The sequence below is a fragment of the Ambystoma mexicanum genome, chromosome 7q, assembly GCF_040938575.1.
Source record: "Ambystoma mexicanum isolate Mex_15411 chromosome 7q, UKY_AmexF1_1, whole genome shotgun sequence".
Lineage (NCBI taxonomy): Eukaryota > Metazoa > Chordata > Amphibia > Caudata > Ambystomatidae > Ambystoma > Ambystoma mexicanum.
The window spans coordinates 624,988,526-625,013,109 of record NC_090941.1 but is presented as its reverse complement, the minus strand read 5'-3'; the positions used below and the strand labels follow the sequence as shown (position 1 = coordinate 625,013,109).

Here is a 24,584-nt window from a genome sequence, read left to right as displayed (position 1 = left end):
TATTAAAAGTAATTTTTTTTATGATGGGTCAATTTTACTCCTACGTCCCGTTCCTCCATACTGTATATGGCGTCCCTTGCTAGGTACGGGAAACAGAACCTTTTTCACCAGAAAAAATTGTCTTCCCTTTAAATTTGGATGAGCTCTGCAGCGTGGCCCTGCAAGCGTGCGCTCCCCTGTCTGACCACCGGTGCCACTCCCCTTTTCCACTTTGACGTGAACAGACCGCTTTCACCAGCGCTTCTGGGTTAGGCCTCTGGCTTTGCAATTCCACACGCTCTTCCCCGGAAAGACTTTGTTGTGTCTTCTTCATTTTTGTTTATCTCTTATAGCAATTGTCACAGATGCTACTTGTCCTCTGGTGCCATGCTCCTCCCCGGCGCAGGTCGAGGATTTGGGGTTTCTGCACATGTCTGACCTGCAAGGGTTCCTTCCCCATGTTGGATCCCCACATGCTCTGCCTCCTGTGCCTTAGCCCTGACCACGGCTGGGACGGCTGTTCTGTGTGCAACACGTTGACCCCGTGAGCTCGGCAGAATCGTTTGGCCAGGTGGAGGGAGCTGTTCAAAAGATTACCTCCAGTGGACATCAAGACATACCTGAAGAGGAAGACAAGGCCCAAGGTAGGTGTCCTGTTCTGTTCTTCTCTGCACCCTGCAAGGATGACTCCTTCCCAGGGAAGTGCCCAAGTGGGAGGGGCCTTCCAGGTCCTAAGACCAGCAAAGGGACTGAGGCTCCCAGAGCTACCGGCCAACAGGCTGAGGAGTCATAAGATCCTCCCAGTCCCACCGTTGAGGGGCTGCAAGGCTGTTACCGGGGACCTCCCCGAGGGGCTTTGCTCTAGCACCGGGCTTGTGTCTTGAGGGTGCGCCTATACGGAGCAGTTGCACTACCGCTGTCATGGCCGATCCGCCTCCCAGCTCTCTACTTGAGGTGCAGGGAAGGTTCCATCCGTTGCTTTTAAGCGTGCAGGCAGAGACTGGGCCCAGCTCTTCAAGTACTACGCAGCAGGCACGTGGCATGGGGCATGACAAAATGGCTGCCAGACAAGATAGCAGCTTACCCATGATGGCATGGGAACACGCGTTTAGATGGGACTGGACCACTCCAGTTACCTAGTCCATGTCCTACCCGACCACATCTTCACTGGGGCGGTACGCAGCCCCCAGCTTGGTGCGACCAGGACTGCCAAGACCTCAGCAGCCACATGGGCTGGCTCCTACGCCCTCCGGCCCTTCTCCTGCATGCAAGCATAGGTTCTTTGAAAAGTTCCTTAATCTGAAAAAATCACTGAAGATGGGCAACATCCTCGCGGGGGTAATCAAAGACATGCTCCCTCCAGTAACACCTCAGGCTCTGGTTGTGGTCCAGACCCCGGTCCCAGTTCAGCCCTTGGCTCCTGCACTCACGCCAGTCATGGTGGCTCTGTGTCCAGTGCAGTCTCCTCAGCAGGCCCTGGCACTGCCACAGCAGCCCGCACCCAGCACGCCTCCAACAGCTCCCGACCTGCAAGACGCAGCGGGCGACAGACGAGGATCAGGATACTCCCTTGTCAGCTAAGGCTTTTCACAAGAGGCTGGCGGGTGTGGCAGGATACCTGGGGATCCCGCAGCCACAATCTAAACAACCTGAGGCGGGGTTCTGGCAGGAGTGCTAACCATTCACCCTGCCACAAGAACTGGCATCCCTCTGCAAAAGGTACAGGGGTTGTAGAATCCCTGGCCAAAAGGGATGGGTGAAGCCGCACTCCACACAGCCTACCAATAAACACCTTGATGCCAAGTATAGGTAGGTGGAGGGGGACGCCCTCATTCTGTCAGTACACCCTCAACCGCAATAATTCGTTATAGCTGCAGCCTCCCTTTTTTCCAAACCGCAGTCTGTCATCTGGACCTCCCCACCCCCCAGAATTCATAGGGAAGGAGGAAAAGCTGAGTCCTATGGCAAAAAGATGTACTCTAATGACACACCATCTGCGCCAGGCCAACGCTGACACAATGTTGGCAGCAGTTAATCAAAAGCTGTGGCGGAAGATCGCGGACTTCCTTTTAGAGCTCCTGCACATAGTCATGCGCTTAAGGGCTGGATTGGCCGAGGCCAAAATGGTGGCCGAAGAAATCAGAGTCCACTGTGGCTCGCATCGACAACGCGGGTAGAGCTATATCTAGCACCACTGATATGTGGAGGACAGCTTGGCTTAAGGCGACCAAGTTTAACCCCGATGTGCAGGAGCACATTCTCGACCTGCCATTTGATGGGGGGGGGGACTTGTTTCACTCGACCATGGACGAGGAACTTGACAAAAAGAAAAATAGCTTGCAAACAGTGAAGTCCTCGTCAATCCTGACAAAATCGGCGCTAAGGCCTATAGCCAGAGTCACCAACGCTCAGACAGAACCCGTACCTTCAGTGGCTTTCATGAGCGACGCGCTAGACATCCCGACCGATCTCGTAGCCAACACAGGCACAAGCAGCACAAATCCTCTCACAAGGGGTTTTTCCAGTCCCCCTCACAGGCACCAGCAAAAAGCTGTGACGAGGTCATCCAGATCCACAAGTCTCCGGTGGGAGGCAGGCTTGCCCTTCACATCCATTCCTGGCGAGCAATGTTTGTGGACCCATGGATTCCTCTGTGGTCTCCATGGGCTTCTGTCTGCCAATTCCTGAATCTCCTCTCTCCTTCCCTCCCACAGATTGGGGCGGCAACTCTTTTGCCGGAAATCTACTCACTCATCGCTATTCAGGCGGTGGAGAAGATTCCAGCGTTGAAGCAAGGAATGGGCTTCTATTCCCAGATATTCAACATTCAGAAAAAGAACCAGGCTGGCCTGAGAGTGGTTTTAGGGTGCTCTCCCTTGAACCTCTCCCAACCCCTTCAGAGGTTCAAGATGTTTACTCTAGCTCTTAATGCAGAGAGACTGTGGGGGAGAGAGTGGACATGCTCCCTGGATCTGAAGGATGCTTACCTGCTAGGCCCCATTTGGGAGGCTGTTGAGCAGAATTATATGCAGTACACTTTGGGAACACCACACACAATTAAGACTACAAGTGACAGTACAAATTCACATTTGGTACAAGCCTGTACTACACAGTTAAAGTGGTAGCGATGGCTGAGCAGCCAGACTTATCTCAAGAGTAAGTGAGCAGTATCAAATAGTTACACAAAGGGCAGCAATTACTATGATTCAGGCAAACACTGACTCAAGGTTTTCAAGTAAAAGAATATACATTTATTTCACTCTTCAGTTGTATAACATTACACTATTATAAGCAGTTTAAAAATCACACTCTTAATACACCACACCACTCCCAATAAGTTCCAGACAAGTTAAGCTCACAAAATGAAGTGGGAGCAAATTGGCACTCCAGCAATTTAAAAGGGAGGGAAAAACAAAGTTAATAGAAATTAAACCATACCAACAGGTAGGTACTCAGGGCAATTGAACAAGAGAAGCTACAGTGATAGAATCAGGTAGAAAAGGCTTAGGGCCAAAGTCAATGGGTCAACAGTCTTTTGCTCAGGATTACACAGTTCAGGGTAGTTTGCGGTAAAGTTCGTGCCACGGATTCCGGAAGAGGTTGGTTGGTAGAAAACACTTTCACTGCGGCTGAACAAAACGAACAACCGGATTTGTACAGTACCTTAAAACTGAGAGGAAGCTGCAGCTGAGGCGGACATTCCTGGTAGTTCCTGCAGGCTCACGGTTCCTGAAGCGACTGTTGGACTGACGAGAAGTAGGAAGACTGGAGGGTCCTGCACTACCCAGGGAAGAAACCAGCAGCAGAGCAAAGCAACAAATAATAGGTACGCTCCTTAAAACCCAAGCAGGGTCCGATCTTCCTTTCTATCGGGCCCACTGTAGCTCTGTACAGCGAATTCGACCAGAAGAGGGGTCCTGGCTTGAAGTTTGGGCGAACTGGTTGGTCCCACCAGCTCAAGGGAAGAAGTTTCCTGGAGGATCTTCTCTGTCGTTGGATTGTGAAGATTCGGACCTGCAGCAGGGCTTCACCGGGCGGTTCAGTCGTTGTAGGGGTCCTCTTCCATCAGCTCCTCGTTGGTTCTTTCGTTCCAGTGGCGACTCTGCCTTTCCAGTCCCAGAGACCTGCTTTTTATGCAGTTTTCCCCCCATTCGTACAGCCTGGCTGTCAATCACACAACAGTGTGGCTGTCCTGGCAAGGACAGTCACCCAGCCAATCAAACACGAGTGCGACTTGGGTTACCAAAGGAACCCATGGCAGGGGACCTAAGACCCCTCCCTCACATCCTGCCTTCCCAGACTTCCAAGCGCCTTAAGGAGGGCTTCTGAGCAGGAGCCCGCGAAAAGACGGCGAACAAAGAGACCAAACCTGGTTTGGCACGCAGAGTAAAACACGAGAAAGATTTTAACAAAAAGAAATGGCGACTAAACCCAGCCGGAGCCGAAATAAAATATATTTTGTAAGGGGCTTTATGTTCGAGGCTAATATAATAACCTAAAACAATACCATGGTTATATAAGATAACTGCGGTACGAAAAATAGTGTAGTTACTGCTGCCACCAGCCAAGTCTTGATGAAAAGGTAACGAAACAGTGCTCCAAGAGAAACAGACAAAAAGGGACTAGAATTAACCCTTTCAGTACTCCATGCAAGATGGTGTGTGCTGGGTCTGTGGTTTAAAGAGACTAGATATAGTTAATGGCAACTTTACATGTTTCTGGGAGACAGTAGTCAGTCCCAGAAAAATGGAGTCAGTGGGACGTCTAAAAGACAACCCTGTGTCACTGCACTGAAGGTGCTGTGTAACGCACATAAAATGTATGCTCATGGAGTAAGTGAGGCTCCAGAGCCCAAGATCACACAAATGGTAAAAACACACACAGCAAAACACATGTAAGAGTGGGAAAAAGGCTCACTCTTACCAGGTGAAAAAATAAACCCTAGAAATCCAGCAAAGCTGCTGAAGGACTCATTAGGTAAGGGAAATCGGCCATTTACGAGAATTCAGAGCCCCATCGTGCCTTCCTGAGGTTCAGGATCATGGGCTTTCATTTTCAATACAAGGTATTCCCTTTTGGCCTCAACTCTGCACCAAGAGTCTTTACAAGATTGATGAACCACCTTGATCCATACCTCGATGACTGACTAGTCTGAGCAGTCTCTCCCAAAGCTGTACAGCACACAGCATCCGCACTTATGCACATGCTATACGATTTGGGGTTCTCTGTCGACCTCAAGAAGTGTGCTACTCTCTACTCAGTCCTTAGCATTCCTGGGGCTGATTATGGATACAATGGTGGACAGGAGGCAGGGGATATCTGGGGGATGCACAGCAGATCACGTGGCATGGCATGAATGCATACGCGTTTCCCCCCACTCTGCTGATTCACAAGGTCATCTGCAGGTACAGGGAGTCAGAGCCTTCGACCCATCTTGATAGCGCCATGGTGGCTAGCAAGACCTTGGTTCTCGGAGCTCTTCAGACTGTCGGATCAGCCCTCCAGTACACCTCCCGCTGGGTCCAGCCCACTTACTTTCACAGCTGGGGGCACAGGGGTTCACCTCGCTCCACACAAGTTAGCCCTGGCAGTGTGGTTCCTCAGCAGGTCACCCTGAAGCATCTACACTTATTACAGGACAGCCTGGCTATCATACAAAGGGCAAGAAGTGACTCCACCAGGAGTCAGTACAGGAGCAAGTGGACCAGGTTCTGCCTCTGAGCCAAGGTGCCAAGACGAACAAGGTTGATCCACTTACATGCTCACTGGACGATGTGTTAACCTTCTCAGCACATCTGGCTCGCTAAGATGTGCAAGTAGACACCTGCCGTATGTATCTGACAGCCATAGGGGGCTATAAGAATTCCAGAGATGATCTCTTCTCCTTTTCCAATCCAGTGTTAAAAAGGCATTTGCCCAAGGTAAATATCCCAAGGCATACTAAATGACCGAACGGGAGACAGCCGCAATACGACCAACACCGTAAACATAGCAAGACAAACACTACGACGAATCATGAAGAGTATCATGACCTTATAACTATCCCCAACAGCGCTGAGGACAAAATAGAGAGGGAAAGGAAGCACTGCACCACAAGCCCCAATCCAGTGGTTGAGAAACAGAATGTTACATCACTACACACCGTCCACCAATACACAGCAGGAAGCACAATGCCCCACCACACAAAAAACTACAACTAAACAATAGCCCCAAGGATGTTCACCCCACAGAAACCAAAGAACCAACGGAAAGACAGTCGGGACAGAAGGAAACGAACAACTGAACACACAAGCTCACCAAGACGGATGCACTAGGACGCCACATCAACACCACTCCGACCTTGAACCGTTCAAAGCCTCGACGGACCAGTGTCACACTACATAACCTGAGAATAGATATTACCTACCCAGTCGCACACCCGAAGATAAGGTTCCGACACACCTCCTAATCGAAACAATAATCACTATGATACAGCCGGATCAGCGCAGCACCAACAAAGCTATTCGGCCCACGAGGAACCAGCAACAACCCAACCCACAGATATACAACTCTAACGGAACCATAAGTACCTGAATCAGGATACAGACCCCACTAACCCAACCCTCAATCCTCTGCATACTTAACCCACACAACCATCTTTCGCCCAGTAATCCGCACACACTTTACCACACCGCATCAACACATAAACATCACCCACAGCACTCGAGGCCTCGCTCGACATACTAGCACCAAAGCCCAGCACTTGGTGTACACCGAGCTGAAGCTGCCAACAGCACACCACTTCTCCCACTCTCCTTCTCCCCTCCTCCCGACTAACCCTACCCGTCCTTCCTGTTTACAGATCCGCCAGATCGCCTGGGGACTAATTCTGTTGGTGACGGTGCGCTATACAAGTACCTTTAACTTAACATTTGGCAGGATTGACAAGATTATATCCACCGGTCAAGCCTCCACATCCTGTCTGGGACGTGAACATGGTGTTGGGCGCCCTGGCTCACAAACCCTTCAAACCCATGGCATCAGCAGACATCAAGCTGGTGGCTTATAAGACGAATCTGCTGCTTGGCCTTAATGCAGCACACCGGATCAGCGAGATTCAGGATCTGGTGGCTTCAGAGCTTTATACCACGTTTCCCCAGGACAAGATCGTGCTCAGGTCGCATCCTGCCTTTCTCCCTAAGGTTGTTTCTTCCTTTCACATTGAGGAAATAGTGTTAGGCACCCTTTGGGAATACTACAGCCAATTAGGACTACAAGTGTAAGCACAATTTCACCTTTAGTACAAGCCTGTACTCACAGTAAAGTGGTATTGATGGCTGAGCAGCCAGACTTATCTCAAGAGTTTAAGTGAGCCGTAGAACAAGTTACACAGGACCAACAAATACAGTGATTGAAATATACACTTACTCAAGGTTTCTTGGTAAAAGAATATACATTTATTTACTCAGTCAGTTAGGAAACATTACACTAGCATAAGCAGCGCAATATCACACACTAATAAACCACAATTACACAACCGGTAAGTAAATGAACAGTTTAGCTCCCCTGAAGTGGGAGCAAAATGGCACTTCAGATACTTAATAAAGGGGTAAAAAGACAAGGTTATAAGAATATACAGCCCAAATACATTCATAGGCAGGGCAAAGGGTTTCAGTTAAATACAACCAGCATTTATTCTCAATAGGCCTGGGCCAATGTCAATGGTACTGAATCTTTTGTATAGGATAGCACAGTTATGGTAGATAACGGTTAAGTCTTTGCCACAGAGATTAGAAGAATTTGGCTAGGCGAAAAGTTTGACGAATGTTAAGGGATGGACAAGCCTTCGTAGTTGAAAGTTTCACGCACTTTCTCGATGGCCGAAAAGATTTCCTGACCGCGTTTGCACAGTACCTTGTCAATGAAGAAGAGCTGTAGCTGAGGCAGTTGTTCCTGGCAGTTCGAGCAGATCTCGCTGTTCCTGTGCTTCAGTCGTGGGGACAAGAAGGACGACGTCGGGAGGTTCCTGCACTGTCCAGGGATGAGGCCAAAAGCTTTAGCAAGACGTTGGTTTAAGGTGCGAGTGCCTTAAAGTCCACAAGCTGGTTTCCTTCCCTCTGGCTATCCGGTTTTCAACAGCACTCTGATTAAAATTCGACCAGATGGGGGCGGTGTCCAGGTGGCTTGCGAGTTGGTTGTTCCCACCAAACTCAAGGGAAGAAGTTAACCTTGAAGGGCTTCTCTGTGGATGGGGTTTCAGGCAATTTGGACCAGCAGCAGGGCTTCACCAGTCGTCCAAGAGTTGCAGCAGTCCTCTTCCTTCAGCTCGTCTTGGGTCCTTTCGTTCCAGTGGTCGACTCTGCTTTCCAGGTCCAAGAGATCTGCTTTTAAACAGTTGTCCCCCGTTCATTCCAGCCTGGCTGTCACTCACACTGCAGGGTGGCTGTCGTTGCCAGACAGCCAGCCGGCCAATCACGCTAGAGTGCATTCAGGTCTCTTAGGAGACTAAGCACAGGGAATTTCGGGCACCTGCCTCACATCCTGTCCACCCCAGACACCATGGCGCCAGAGTAGGGCTTCAGCATTGAAGCCTGCCAAAGGCTAACGAACAAAGGGACCAAACCTGGTTTGGAGCGCAGAGACAAACACAAGAAGGCCCTTTCCTAAAAGAAATGTCGAAAAAAGATGACCGGAGTATGTTTTTACAATATGGCGACTAGGTATTGGGCGCCAACATGGCTGACCCAATTTTTAGCTACTGTTGTTAGCGGTCGGGAAAAATCATGGTAGTTTGATCTGAACCACTGCCACCAGCCATTTAAAGTAGGAAAGGGTAACATTTGACTTGTTACATGAGTGTTTTGACTCAGGGGAAACTAGGCAACCCCTTCAGCACTCTATAGGAAAATAGTGTGTGCTGGGTCAGTAAATTTAAAGAGACTAGTAAAGTCAATTTAACTTTACATGCTCTGGGAGATGGTAGTCAGTCCCAGAGAAGGTAGTTAAACCTTGGGAAGTCTGAAAGACAACCCTGTGCCACTGCACTGAAGGTGCTGTGTGACACATAGAAAAAGATGATACCTATGGAGTTGTTTAAAAAGTCCATAACCAAAGAACACAAAAGTAAAACGCACATGGGAAAAAAAGGCTAACACTCTTTCTAGGCAAAAAAATCAAATCCTAGAAATCCAGCAAAGTTGCTGGGGGCTCTCAAAATGTATGGGGAAATTAGCACATTTGGAGAATTCTCCCTAACAAATAGTACTCCCAACATTCTTTGTCAATCAAAAGAATGAGGCTCAGAAGGTGTTGCACTGTCTGGATGTCAGGCGTGCGCCAAGATTTTATCATCATTGGCGAATCAAAACAGTGCTGTCGGCCCTCCAAGGCTCCCATTGCAAGGTGGATGGTCATGGCCATCAAGGAGGCCTATGAGGTGTAGCACAGATCTTTGCCAGCAAACATGCATGCCCACGCCATCAGAGTGAAGGCCACGGCTGTGGCTTCCAAAGGCACGTCCCATGGAAGGCAATCAGCAGGGCAGCCACGTGGGCCTCTCCATCAGCCTTTTGCAAGCACTACTGCTTGGATGCCAGCGCCAGATTGGGCGCAGCATTTGGCCAGGCAGTTCTGAAGAACTTATTTTCTTAGAGGGACAACTCTCCTCCTCTCGGCTGCATTCAGTTGTAATCACCCATACATTATGGGGGAAAGGGGACGCGATGTAGGAGTACTTATAAATTACTCACCGTAGTGACCAACGTATTCCTAGTACATAGTCCCCTTTCCTCAATATACATCCCACTATCCTCCCCCGTAACATGTAAGTGTCATTAGGCAATGTTAGTATTGCTGATGCCTCAAAGGAGACTGCAGAGTGGTGCCGGGGAGTGGAGTCAAGGCAGTGCATTCTCTGAGGGCCACGCCCCCACACACAGCTAAATATAAAGGTGAAGTCCATTTTTTATGGTGAAAAAGGACTGTTTCTCGTCCCTAGCTAGGGACACCCCATACAGTATGGAGGAAAGGGGAATATGGACCCGGAGTACATTAGTCACTTCGTGAGTAACTTATAATTTCTTTTCACAGATTCCTCATCGTCATCCCAACCTACTGCTCAAACAGAATGCTTGTAAACTGTAGCAGTTCTGTGGTTTTTCTAACCGTACCAAAGGTAAATCAATTGTTCTTTGGAAGAAAAATGCCTAATGGTTTATCTTATTTAACATGGACTTGAGTATGGTACTCCCTGCGTGTTTGGTGGTTTAGGTGTTTGTTTTTAGCAGGTGCTTTGAAATACAGCTCCTTTTTCAGATTTCCATACAAGTCCTCTTCTAAACCTTGTGTTTTGATTCCTCATGTGCTGCAAATGCTCCTTACCCCTCACAGACTATTTTACATTCCACTCTGAGAACCTTAATTTGCAGTACGTTAGCAGTCCATGTTTAGCTTTCATTTGGGGTTTAGTCTTGAAATCTCCACTCCTTTCATTTCTAATATATGTAGGTTCAACTAATTCAAGCATCTTTGCATTTTCTTCCAGAAAAACTGTTGTCTCTACTTCCAGAATATGTTGTTCCATATACAATCCATCTTCTGGCACATGACCCGGACTATGTGAAAGTCCAGGATATTGAACAACTCAAAGATGTGAAAGAGTAAGAAATTATCCTTATTTTTCTTAATGATTTACTTAAGTATAACATGCTGGTTTAATGCCTTGCCCGGTTCTAGTAGGTCGGGATATGTTTCATTTTGTTAGGTGTATTTATATAGCACGTGTGCCGCTTTGCAGCCACTTCAGATCACTTGTAAAGGTGAGTAGACCTGGGGAAACAGTTTCGAAATATGAGTCACATGAACTTTCAGGTGATTTTGATTCTTTGTGATTCACATTTGTTACCCCTGCCTTTTTTTATGTATATGCTTTTTTGCACATAGTCTGCATTGACGCAGTGAGCTTCAAAGTAATAATGGTTTGGACGTTATAGCCTTCGTCCTATGAACAATAATATGTATTGGAGCAGGAGAAGGGAACACCTTGCTTACGCTCTTATTTGTGCTATTGTTCACAACACAAGTCTGACTGCTACTATAGACTTGAGAGAAATCCTGTGTTTTTCAAATTCAGAAGTCTATAGCTACTTGGAGGTAAGTTTGTTTTCTCCCTTGATATTGTGTAGTCTTTCTTTATATCTTGGACACTGCCCCTTTGGTAGCCATCCTGCTTGGCAGGGCTTTTGCATTTTTACAAATTCACCCGACTGTCCAGCAGCTGTCAGCTCTGCCCAGCAGGGCTGTAAGAATTTTAAAGATCCCCTTTTGCCACATCATTGCTAAAGTGCTGCATTGGCTAGAATTAATAGAAAATGTGAGAGACCCTTTAAGTGGTTATAAAGGAAAAATCCATAAGCTTGCCATATAGTGCTAGAAAATGTTAGTCGAGAGCAGGGGTGGGGGGGGGTTGGGTGCAAATCAAAACCAGATTCTCTGCTGCACTCAGACCCTTTAGTGTGGAGTCCCCTTTTGTCTATGGAGCTCATGTTTTTGAGAGCCTCATCTTGGGGAAACACTGAGTGTATAGTGTATGTAGCGAGTCAGCATGAAAAGAGCAGAAGGTGAAAACCATGTTGATTACTCTGTAGCTAGTAAACAGGAACATTCCCGGAAGCACACTCAACTGTAAAGTAACACCAGATCAGACCTGTGAAGATAAATGTAGCCCAAAACTGTTTCTCTGAAGCAAAATGGTGAAAAACTGCGGACTGTGCTGCTTGGTGTAAGTGTGAAGCAGATTGCTCTGTTTAGGGGAAAAAAAGCCAGTGGAGACTGTTTCAAGTTTAAGTGAAAGAGGCACCAGAAAAATGTATGATTTGAATTATGAATTCCACCTCTTATGCAGTTCCACAACAAGGGTGCACTTGCGGGATGGAGGTAGTCGGTCACCTGCGCACGTGAGAGAGAACACTTAACACTTTGGGCTTTTGAGTACATTCCACCCAAAGACTGGGTTTTTGCAAATGTCAAGTCAAAACAGGAGATGCAGAAAGCACCAGTTTAAAAAGGAGCTTTATTTCTAAATGCACAGAGGCCCGAATCTGTCAAAAATATAGCCATGTTAACCAGAGGACACTGCCTTTGTTACAAGAAATACACTTTGGAGTGGGAAAAGTGAAATAAATCATCCTGCGATTTTATAGCCTGTTGCCATGTTTTCAGAGGCACCCCTTACTCCTACTTCCCGTCCCCATTTCTCCATACTGTATGGACGTCCCTCGCTAGGGATGGGAGACGGAACCTTTTTCACCAGAAAAAAAAATCTTCCCCCTTTAAATATAGATGCGCTCCCCTGAATCCGCCCACCGACGCTACTCTTCAGTCCTCTTTTCCATGGCAACGGACCGCTTCGCTTTCATGTGGATGTCATCGGGCTTCAGCAGGTGTCCATTCTGCGAGGGGCTCTTACCTATGTCCGACCCCTACGCTCTGTCTCCACTGCCTTGGCCCTGACCACGGCTGGGAAGGCTGTTACACCACGTGCTCTGAAGAAACGGTTAGCTCGGTCGAGGAAGCTCTTCCAGAGGCCGCCTCCAGAGGACTTAAAGGAATTAGTCAAGCTCATGTCCAGGCCCAAGGTAGGGGCACTGGTTTCAGGAGGTGACTCCTTCCCCAGGAAGCGTATGAGCGGGAGGGACCTTTCTGGTTCTTGTACCAGTGCAGTTACCGAGGCTGCTATAGCTTGCGGCCGTCAGGCCGAGGGGTTGGGAGATCGAACCGATGAGGGCACTGACGGAATGCAAGGTTCTATTACTGGGTTTGCGCCCGAGGGACTACGCCCTAGTACCAGACAAATGTCTGAGGGGCGCCTGTTCGCAGCACTACCAGTGACACAGCGGAGGGCAATCTGCCTTCCAGGCCTCGTAGCGTGGTACAGGGTAGGCCTCAACCGCCAAGAGTCTTGGAAGAGGCCGGGCGAAGCGTGGCAAGCGCCACGGCACAGGAACGTGACATGCAGCCTGACAAGATTGCTGTCGGGCCAAATAAGATGGCTCATCCGACACCATCCTTCTTTGGGGACCAGGTAGGGGAACGAGTTTCCAGGTGGGACTCTTCTTCACCAGGCACGTGGCCCACGGCATACCATTCTTCTTCGCAGGGCAGGTATACTCTGCAGTGTGTGTCCAGACCTCAACACCCTCACAGGCTCGCGCCCATGCCCACGCCTCCAGCTGCTCCACCACCCTGCAAGGACAGGTTTATTGAAAGTTTTATGACCCTCATGTGGTCTCCGCAGATGGGTGTCATCCTCAGGGATGTGATCAGGAACATGCTCCCTCCAGTTCTGCCGCTAGCACCCACAGCCACTTCGCCCTTGGTTCCAGTGCTTCCAGCGCCTACGCAGCCCCATCTGCCTGTGCCAGTTCCCACTACGCCAGCACCACCACAGCTCCCGCAACAACTGCTGGGTCCGGTCAGTACGCCAGAGCCCCCGGCGCCCAGCACTCCTCCTGTGGCTCCGGATAAACAGGGCACCCCAGTTGACGCGGATGAGGGGGAGGACCCGGACACAGTCATCAGCCAAGGCCTTCCATCAGCGGCACGCTGGCCTGGCTGAATACTTGGGGCTTCCTCAGCCCGAGGTGGAACAAGAAGAGGCGGGGGTATTGGCAAAGGTCCTCGCTCTATGCCCCACGGCTAGAACGGGGATCCCGATACAAAAGGATGTGGTTGCACTGGCAAAAAAGGGATGGCTTAAACCCCATTCAGCACAGCCTACCGACAGGCGACTTGACGCCAAGTTTAAGCACATGGAGGGCGACCCCCTCTTGCTGTCAGCATGCCCACAGCCACACTCCTCTGTGATTGCCGCAACTTCGAGCTACTCCAAGCCGCAATCATCTTCGGCGACGTCGGCCTCAGCACTCCTGGGAAAGGAGTAGAATATCCTGGAAGCATACGGGAAGAAAATGTATTACAGCGCTTCCCTCCATCTGCGTCAGTCTAAACCGGACGCTATGCTTGCAGCTGTCAATCAGCGGCTGTTAGGCAGAATCCTCTGCAGTACCCTTAGGGACCACTGCAGACAATTAAGACTACAAGTGGTAGTACAATTTCACCTTTGGTACAAGCCTGTACTACCCAGTTAGAGGGGTAGCAGTAGCGGAACAGCCAGACTTATCTCAAGAGCAAATGAGCAGTAGTAAAGATTACACAAAGGACCACAATTACTGTGACTCAAGCAAACACTGACTCAAGGTTTCTGGTTAAATAGAAGTACATTTATTTTTAAACCATCTGTTCACAAAATACTTCACTTCTATTACACAAAACCACACTACACACAACCAATTCCTCTGGTTCAGGTCAATTCAAGGTAAGTAAGTACATTAGGATTTGACAGACCGGTGTTGTGAAACAAAAGAAGTTACCGTGGGTTAATACGCGATCACTTTTTGACAGTAATGACAGTTCAGTTTTACTAAAGAAAATCGTACCCGCGGGAAGAAATTTAACCGTAGTCAACCACACTTGGCACAAAGAATTAAAACCAGGGAATAGTGGATAAAAATCACAGGCAATGCTTTTGTCAAGGCAAGGGGATCGGAGCACACTTTCTAAGAAGCAGATAAAAGTCAATAGGCTTGCGCCAGTGTCAAATGGAGAAGGGGCTCTGTTGTCGAGGATCACACTGTTTAGGATAGTTCACGATTCAAGATGCCAGGAGTACTTGGATATTGTCAAAAGGAAGCAAAAGTTATAGGAGGGAAGAAAGGAAGGACAAGCCTTCGTAGAGGAAAAGGGTTCACCCCGATTCCTCCAGGTCGGACGGAGAGAACAACCAAATAGACAGTACCTTATTCGTATGGAGAAAAACTGGTGCCATGGCAGTTGTTCCTTGTAGTTCCTGCAGACTCACGGTTCCTGAAGCTTCAGTGGTAGGGAAAAGAAGGACGACGTCTGGAGCGATCTGCACTACCCAGGGATGAAGCCAGCAGCAGCAAAAGCAACAATGAATAAAAGGTGCGCTCCTTAAAAACAGGAGAGGGTTCTTCTGATGGCTATCCGGACCACTACAGCACTGTGCAGTGATTTTGACCCAGAAGAGGATTCTCTGGCTGTTGAAGGTGAGCTGGTTGATCCCACCAGGCTCAAGGGAAGAAGACTCCGGACTGGACCTTGTCTGTCGTTGAAGGGTAGATAGCTCAGGACTGCAGCAGGGCTTCACCGGGACTCGGGAGTTGCAGCAGCCGTCTTCTTCTCCGCTTCTCTTCGGTTCTTGTAGTTCCAGTGGCGACTCTGACTTCCAGCCCAGGAGTCCTGCCTTTTATGCGAAAATCCCCCATTCACACAGCCTGGCTGTCAATCACACAGCAGGGGGTTGTCCAGCCCGGACAACCACCCCAGCCAATGGACACAAAGTGCGACTTGGGTCTCCAAGGAGAACCTGTGCAGGGGGTTACTAAACCGCTCCCTCACATTCAGCCCACCTAGACACCCAGACGCCAAAGGAGGGCTTCTTCGTAGAATCCCGCCAAAGGTCGGCAAACAAAGAAGGCAAACCTGGTTTGCCGCGCAAAGTAAAACACAAGAAGGATATTAACACAAAGAAATGGCGACTAAACCCGACAGGAGCCAAAATAAAAAGTATTTGGTCAAGCAGGTTTATGTTCGAGGCTGATACAATAGCCTAAAACAGTACCACGTTTATATAGTATACTCGCGGTAGAAAAATTAGGGTAGATACCACTGCCACCAGCCAAGTCTTAGTGGTAATGGAGCGAAACAAAGCTCCGAGCAGGGGCGTTGCTAGGGGGGGGCTATAGCCCCTGATCTTTTGGTTGTAGCCCCGGATAGAATCTCAGGAGGTACAGCCAAAAGACTAGCTAGCCCCCAGTCCAAACAGTTCCGACATCAGCTTAGCCCCGGGTCTTTTCCAGAACTAGCAACTCCCCTGGCTCCGAGACACAGACAAAAAGGGTTAGGAATTAACCCTTTCCTTCATGTAAGATGTGGTGTACTGGGTCTGTAATTTAAAGTGACTATGTAAAGTGAATGGCAACTTTACCTGGTTCTGTGGGACAATAGTCCGCCCCAGAAAAATGGGAGTCAGTGGGAAGTCTCAGAGACAACCCTGTGTCACTGCACTGAAGGCAGGGGTGTTGCTAGGTCTGGAAAAGACCCCGGGCTACGCTGATGTCGGAAATGTCGGGACTGGGGGCTAGCTAGCCTTTTGGTTGTAGCTCCTGAGATTCTATCCGGGGCTACAACCAAAAGACCAGGGGCTATAGCCCCCTTAGCCCCCCCTAGCAACGCCTCTGACTGAAGTTGGGCTCATGGAGTGGTGTAGCTCCAGAGCCCAAGATCACACAAAAAGTAGAAATACACATGGTAAAACACATGTAAGAATGGGAAAACGGTTCACACTCTTACCAGGTGGAATAAATAAACCCCAGAAATCCAGCAAAGCTGCTGAGGGACTCACTATGTAAGGGAAATTAGCCATAAATGAGAATTCTCCCTAAAAACGGCTCTGGCAGGAAATCGCCAACTTCCTTCCGTAACTTCCAGTGCAAAGCCAGGCACACTTCATGGCGGGGCTGGCAGAGGCCAAAATTGTGGCACAAGACATAATGGAGTCCACTGTGGCGCTCATTGACTCCTCAGGCCGTGCCATCTGCATCACTATGGACATGAGAAGGACTGCCTGGCTTCAGGCGACCAAGTTCAACCCGGGCGTACAGGAAAACATATTGGACCTTTACTTTGAGGGTGGCATCCTCTTCCATTCCACCATGGATGAGGAACTGTATAATAAGAACAGTTCCCAGACTGCAAAATCCTTATCCATCTTCACTAAGGCCACTCCTAAGGCATATAGCCAGATGCACCAGCGTTCAGCAAGGGTTGGTCCTTCTGTGGTTTCTGGGGTTTCCAGGAACGACGGTCCAGGCAACCGGACAGATCCTCGAGCCAACACCAGCGCAAGCAACACAAGTGCTTTTTTCAGTCCCCCCTCTACCTCAGATGGAAAAAAGGCATGGCACGCCCATCAGGATCCACGTGTCTGTGGTGGGGGGCTGGCTTGCCCTTTACTCCAAATGCTGCCGCATGAAGTTCGCGCACCCCTGGATCCTCTCCGTAGTGTCCACGAGCTAACGCCTACCCATCCCTCCCACTACTCTCTCCTCCCCTCTGCTTCCACAGATTGGGACAACAACTCTGTTGGCGGAAATTCGCTTGCTCGCAGAGAGTCGGGCAATAGAAGAAGTCACAGCCTCCCAGCGTGGTCTGGACTTCTATTTGTGGATGTATGCCATACACAAGAAGAACCAGGCTGGCCTGAGAGTTTTGTGTTGGTCCTTTACATCTTTCCCTTCCTCTTCAAAAGTTCAAGATGGTTACCCCAGCGCTTATAGCAGAGACATTGTGCAGGGGAGACTGGATATGCTCCTAGATCTTGAAGGATGCTTAGCTACACGTCCCGATTTGGCAGCCCCATTGGTCCTTTCTGAGGTTCAGGATCATGGGCTTCCATTTCCAATACAAGGTTCTACCCTTTGGCCTTAATTTGTCTCCCAGAGTCTTTACAAGACTGATGAAAGTGGTGGCTGCCCTCCTGAGGGCCCAGGGTCTCCACGTCTATCCATACCTAGACGACTGGCTCATCAGGGCAAGGTCTCTGTAGGCAGTCAACCACACCACCTCCGCCCTCATGCTTACACTACATGATTTGGGATTTTCCATCACTCTCAAGAAGTCACAGCTGGAGCCCACACAGACTCTTAATGTTCCTGGGTCCCATCTGGGATACGAGCTCCGAGAGGATTTTCCCCTTGGAACACAAGATCACAGGCATCAAGAGGTCCACAGTGCATTTTGACAACAGAGCAGTGACCTCTGCATGGTGGTACCAACACTGCTTGGGCATCATGGCAGCATGTCTCCTGGTAGTAGTGCACACAAGGCTCAAAATGAGCAGATTGCAGTTGCACTTTGCACTGGAATCAGGAGAAGGGTTCCCAGGTGGAACTGGACAGCATTCCACTGCATCTCCACCAGGACCTGGTCTGGTGGAGCATGGATGGCAACTTGTGGAGAGGCAGGCCCTTTAGTCAGCCAGCTCTGCAGGTCACCATCACCACGCACTCATCCCTGGAAGGATGGGGAGCTACCCTGGACAGCCAAAGTATCCATGGAGTATGGTCCCTGCAGGGTCAGGTGCCCACATCAACTGGCTTGAGTTGATGGCCATCTGGCTCGCTCTCAAAGCCTTCCTCCCGATCAGTGGCAAGTCGATCCTCATTCAAACGGACAGCTCCACCAGCATGTATTACATCAACAAGCAGGGAGGCACCAGGTCTCCTCCCCTATGCACTCTTAATAGTCAACATTTGGGAGTGGGACCTGGTAAACAGCGTGCACTTTGTTAGTCAGAATCGCATGCAGAACCTGTTGGGAACACTACATGTAATTAAGACCACAAGTGTCAATACAATTTCACCTTTGGTACAATCCTGTACTACAGTTATGTGGTAGCAGTGGCTGAGCCTCCAGACTTATCTCAAGAGTTTAAGTGAGCCGTAGAAAAATTACACAAAGGACCAACAAATACAGTGATTCAAATATACACTTAAGGTTTCTTGGTAAAAGAATATACATTTATTTACTCAGTCAATTAGAAAACATTACTCTAGCAAGAGTAGCTCAATATCACACACTAACCACAAATACACAACCGGTAAGTAAATGAAAATGTTTAGCTCACCTGAAGTGGGAGCAAAATGGCACCTCAAATACTTAATAAAGGGGTAAAGAGACAAGGTTATAAGAATAGACTGCCCAAATACATTCATAGGCAGGGCAAAGGGTTTCAGTTAAATACAACCAGCACTTCTTCTCAATAGCCCTGGGCCAAAGTCAATGGTTCAGAGTCTTTGTATAGGATAGCACAGTTCAGGTAGATAACGGTTAAGTCTTTGCCACAGAGATTAGAAGAATTTGGCTAGGCGAAAAAAGTTTGACGAATGTTAAGGGAAGGACAAGCCTTCGTAGTTGAGGAAAGTTTCACACTTTCTCGATGGCCGAAAAGATTTCCCGACCACGTTTGCACAGTACCTTGTTAATGAAGAAGAACAGTAGCTGAGGCAGTTGTTCCTGGCAGTTCGAGCAGATCTCACTGTTCCTGAGCTTCAGTCGTAGGACAAGAAGGACGACGTTGGGAGGTTCCTGCACTGCCCAGCGATGAGGCCAAAAGCTTTAGCAAGACGTCGGTTTAAGTTTTGAGTCCCTTAAAGTCCATGAGCTGGTTTCATTCCCTCCGGCTATCCAGTTTTCAACAGCACTCTGATGAAAATTCGACCAGATGGGGACGGTGTCCAGGTGGCTTGCAAGTTGGTTGTTCGCACCAAACTCAGGGGAAGAAGTTAACCTTGAAGGGCTTCTCTTTCGATGGAGTTTCAGGCAATTCAGACCTGGAGCAGGGCTTCACCGGTCATCCAGAAGTTGCAGCAGTCCTCTTCCTTCAGCTCGTCTTCGGTTCTTTCGCTCCAGTGGTTGACTCTGCTTTCCAAGTCCCAGAGACCTGCTTTTAAACAGTTTTTCCCGATTCATTCCAGCCTAAAAGAAATGGCGAAAAAAGTCGACCGGAGTCTGTTTTTACAGATCGATTTTTAGCTACCGTTTAAGGTGGTCAGGAATATTCATGCTAGTTTGATCTAAACCAGTAGGAAAGGGTAACATTTGTCTGTTACATGAATGTTTTGACTCAGGGGAAACTAGGCAACCCCTCCATCACTCTATAGTAAGATAGTGTGTGCTAGGTCAGTAAATTTAAAGAGACTAGTAAAGTCAATTTAACTGTACATGCTCTGGGAGACAGAAGTCCATCCCAGAGAAGGTATTTAAACCTTGGGAAGTTGAAAGACATCCCTGTGCCACTGCACTGAAGGTGCTGTGTGACACACAGAAAAAGATGATGCCCATGGAGTTGTTTTAAAACTCCACAACCAAAGAACACAAAAGTAAAACACATTGAAAATGAAAAGTTCAAAGCCCCAAAATATGGCAAAAGATCTGGAGGGTTCTAAGGTAGTGGGAATTTAGCACTGGTGTGAGAAATCTCCTCAGCACACTTGGCAGCAATTCACCTCCCGGGGGAGTCCAACCTTGAGGCACACAGGCTCAGCAGGTTGGGTGCAGACAACTACGAATGGCAGGCAGGTGGGGTCATCCTCAGGTGGATCTCTTTGCCGTCCAACAGGAGGTGCCCCAGTTTGCTTCCTGGCAAGGACAGGGCTGGGGCTCTCTGTGCGATGCAGATTCAGTGGAACAACATGCACGCCTATGCTTTACCTCCCACTCCCCTAGTCCACAGGGTAGTATGCAAGATACAGGAGTCCCGGCACTGGTGGCCAGCAAGGCCATGGTTCTCGGCACTCCTCAGCCTGTCGGAGCAGCCCCTGATACACCTTACACTTGGCCAGGCTCACCTACTATCACAGCACAGAGGCACGGTCAACCACCCCGCCCCCAAAAGTTAGCCCTCGCAGCGTGGTTTTTGAACAGGTTACACTAAGGCACTTGCGTCTGTCACAGGCTAACCTAGAAATTATACTGGGGGCTAGTAACAATGCTACCAGGAGCCAGAACAAAAGCAAGTGGCCTAGATTTTGTTACTGGGCTGAATCAAAGGAGGTCGATCTATTGACCTGCATGCTGGATGACATACTATCCTTCTCTGCACTCCTCGCCCACTCAAGGGTGCAAGTAGACATATGCCGCACCTAACAAAATCATTGTTCTTTCTGCTTGTTACTCCCATGTTGTCATCCTGATGCACAGTGCTTCTTAAAACCCTTTGCTAACATCTGAATCCCTGATGGGAAAGTCACATCTTGCTGTTTTTGCTAGAAAGTCAAATCCTGCTGCCAATTTATACATTTCTAAATTTCTATGTATTTTGCTTGTATATTGTTGCTTCTCTGTAACTTGCCAGCCCAGTGACCTCACCACTCTCTTTTTTTTGTCCCACACCTACCTGCCTTAGCCTCCCCCCCCCCCCCCCAATTTCTCCATCCTCCCCTAGCTTCCACCCCCTGGTGCTTTATGTTTCTTCTATCTTCTCCAAATGCTTCTCCATTGACTTTCCTTCCCTTCTCACTAAGCCTAGTATGAAGAAGTTCAAAAAGGATGTCTTGGCCTGTAACCCTGGTCTTCCTATCGCCGACACCTACTCCAATACTTCTCCAGACAGACCCTCACTGACATCCTCTTTGTCGTTCCTTCGCCAGATCTATGGACTCTGTGCTCTGTCCTATCCCCTCTTCTCCCATTATGGTGGCACTTGCTGGGAAGTTCTCATGGCTTCCTTAGACTCCTCTAAAGTCATCATTAATGTCTACCTTAATGGCACTGTCATGGTCTTTCTCCTCTGCAGGGTGTACCTCTGCTCTGTACCTCTCCGCGGAAGGTCTTTAAGGCTGGCAACTTCCTTCATATTGCCACTCTCAACTCTCGCTCTGCTGTCAAACACTCCTCTTACTTCTTCCACCTCCTTGAAGAACTAGACCTTGAGGTCCTTGGTCTTACTGAGACATGGTTCACGGCCAGCTCTGTCACGAGCTTTGACACTCTCCTCCCTGATGGCTACAAGATCCTCTCCGCACCCAGATCCTCCCGGTCTGGTGGGGGGGTAGCCCTGATCTTTCCTAAGTGGATTCCTGCCTCTATCATTCCCACTCAGACCCACTCCTCATTTGAATGCCTTGTCTGTAGGCTCTCTCTCTCTCTTCTACCCATTCTCTTACTGTGGCTACCATCACCCGGCGTGCTGGTCAAATCACCTCATTTCTCTGAGTGGGTGGACCTCTCCTCCTCCCTCCTGGCCTCTAAAACTCAACTCCTCCTCCTCAGTGACCTCAATATCCATTGAGACTCTCCTTGTTCCTCCTCTGTACTCTTCTGTGACCTCTGCCACTCCCTCTACCTGTCCATCCTCCCCTCTGGCCCGATTCACTCTGCAGGGCACACACTCGATGTCTTCATCTCCTCTGACCACTCTCCACCCCTCTGACCACTCCTTTCTCCTGGAGCGATCATTCTCTCCTCTCATCTCTCCCACGCCCCCCCCCCCTTGCCAAGCCTACCCCAACACTGCCACCTACCTTCTCGGACATCCAGCCCATGAAGCGTATGTCAGTTGAGGCTTTTGCTGCCATCACCTCAGCCCCCCACCCACCTCAACCTCTGGCTGTCTCACATCCTGACACAACCCTGTCTCTGCTTTACTCTTCAATTTCTGAAACTCTTGATGCTCTTGCCCCTGTCATAAGGATCCGTTTGAAGTCCAAAGCCAAGTGCAATTCCTGGTATGACTCTTTAGCAACACTTAAAGGTAAGGGGAAGGCGGCTAAGAGGAGATGGAGGGCTTCTTGTTCATCCTCTGACAAACTGGCCTGTCGCCTGCTCCAAAGGCAATACCGACTCTGTCCTCACCAAGAAGAGAGTCCACATTCAAGCTCATGTCTCTGCGGCATCTAACAACTCGGCCAAACTCTTTAAAATCTGCAAGGTGGTGGCCAACCCTGCTGCATCTCTACCCCTCCTGTTGCCTCCCTCGCTCTTTGCAATGCCCTTGCCTCTCACTTTAACTCAAAAACCCAGGACATCCTGCCCACCCTCTGCACCCTTACCCCTTACCCCTGCCCTCTCCATCTGTGTGTGCTGAACCTCCTTCAGATCCCCCCTCCCTCCTTCTCGTCCTTTCCTCTTTTCTCCCCTGATGAGGTCGCTAATGAAAGCATCGTCAAAACAGGTTCATCCCCGTTTTTTTTGTTTTATTATTTATAGGGCGAGCTATCAGGGTGCGGAACAGGCACGAAATTCTCAGCTTGGTTACAGTGCTGTACAAATATATACAAGAGGGTGGTGGAGCATAGTCAACAAGGAACAAGAGATAAAGGTGGAAATAATGTACACAAATAAAATATAATTCCTCTAAAACCATCAAGGACCACATTGATGCCCTCTCTCCGGCCCTTGCTGATTTTTACAGCCACTCCTTTGCTTCAGGATCCATCCGCTCCCCTCTGAAGCACTCCCATGTGCATCCTCGTCTCAAGAAAACCTCAGCTGATCCTTCTTGTCCGGCTATCTATCGCCCAATTTCCATTACTCCATTTCTGGGCAAACTTGTGGAAAAGCTGGCAATCTCTCAGCTTTTAACCTTCATTCCAATTCTGTTGGCTGTCTCCATGACCACCAGCCTGGCTTCAGAGCTTCCAGAAGCACGGAAACTGCTCTCCTGAACATACGTGAACATCTGCTCTCCAACCTTGACTCTAACATTCCCTCTGTCCTCGTCCTACTCGATCTCTCTTCTGCCTTTGACACGGTCAACCATACCATCCTGCTGAACCGTGGCCGTGATAACCTGGGTATCACTGTCAGGCTCTGGCCTGGCTGACCTTTTTCCTCTCTGATCAACCCTCCCAGGTCCAACTTGGGTCCTTCCTATCATCTATCTTCCTCTCTACCTAAGGTGTTCCCCAGGGGTCTAACCTCTCGCCCAAGCTTTTCAACCAATACCTGCCAACTCTCGCCCACTGCAGTGCCATTTTCTGCTCAAATTTCCAATGCTACGCTGACGACACTCAACTCATTTTCAGGCTGCCCTCGGCCACCTCCTATCCCCCTCTCATCTCCGATTGCCTAACTGCCATTCAAGATTGGTGTGCCGCCAATGATCTTTGTCTGAATGCCAGCAAAACAGAGATCCTCCTCATCGGCACACCTTCACCATCCTTTCCCCTCACTCCCTGGCTGGACTCCCTTGGCCCTCCTCCTACCCCCACCTGTGAGGCTAAGAACCTCAGGGTCATCTTTGACTCCACACTTTCCATCTCCGCCCACATCTCTGATATTGTCATGATGCCTACTCCCGGAGAACCAGTTCAGGACCAGTGACCCCGGAAGCAGACATCATGTTCCCGGGGAAAAGGCCAGCAACCCCTAGTAGGGGCCCTTTAGACACTGTCCTGGCGCCTTTGGCGCCAGGCTCATTTTGGACCTCAGTCCTGGCGCCATAGGCGCCAGGCTCATAAAGGGAGTGTTTATGTGAACTTACCTGACACAGACTGTGCTGCCAGATCCAGACCTTTTTGAGGCCTGAAGGGACTATTTTGCCAGTGGGACTATTTTGCCACTCGGGCGTGGCCGGGGAAGAATACGTAGCTCGAACTACTTTGGGGGCTATTTAAGCCACACCCAGACAGCAGCTCACGCTTCGCGTTGTTCTGCACCTAGCAGCTGGACGCTCACCGTGTCTGCTCCTGCATCCTGACTCCAGCCACGCCCGCCTCCATCCTGAAACACCTGAAAGGAAAGAAGAGAAGGGAAAAGGTGAATAGAAGAACATTACCTGCTTCTACCCGGAGTCCGGAGTCATCACGCCGGCGATCCTAAGGGAAGACATTTATTTTAAAAACGCATTGCGTTGCTCGCTGCAGCGCCGCGTTCCACTCACCTGTTCACGAGGCATCTCCGTGCTCCTTAGCGACCATCTGCACGATCTGCCGCATACCTGCGCCAAAGGGGGAAGAGAAGAACAAAAGGTGAGCAAAAGGAAC

General features: G+C 49.3%; 1 protein-coding gene across 11 annotated transcripts in view; it reads left to right on the top strand.

Moving 5' to 3' along the window:
* PDS5B (PDS5 cohesin associated factor B) overlaps nucleotides 1–24,584 on the top strand; it is a 2,333,811-nt gene that overhangs the window by 1,632,178 nt on the left and 677,049 nt on the right. For all 11 annotated transcript variants that reach the window (XM_069639007.1, XM_069639003.1, XM_069639002.1 and 8 more), the window contains one exon: nucleotides 10,502–10,616. In XM_069639007.1, coding sequence (XP_069495108.1) covers nucleotides 10,502–10,616 — 115 coding nt within the window. The remainder of the gene's footprint in view (nucleotides 1–10,501; nucleotides 10,617–24,584) is intronic.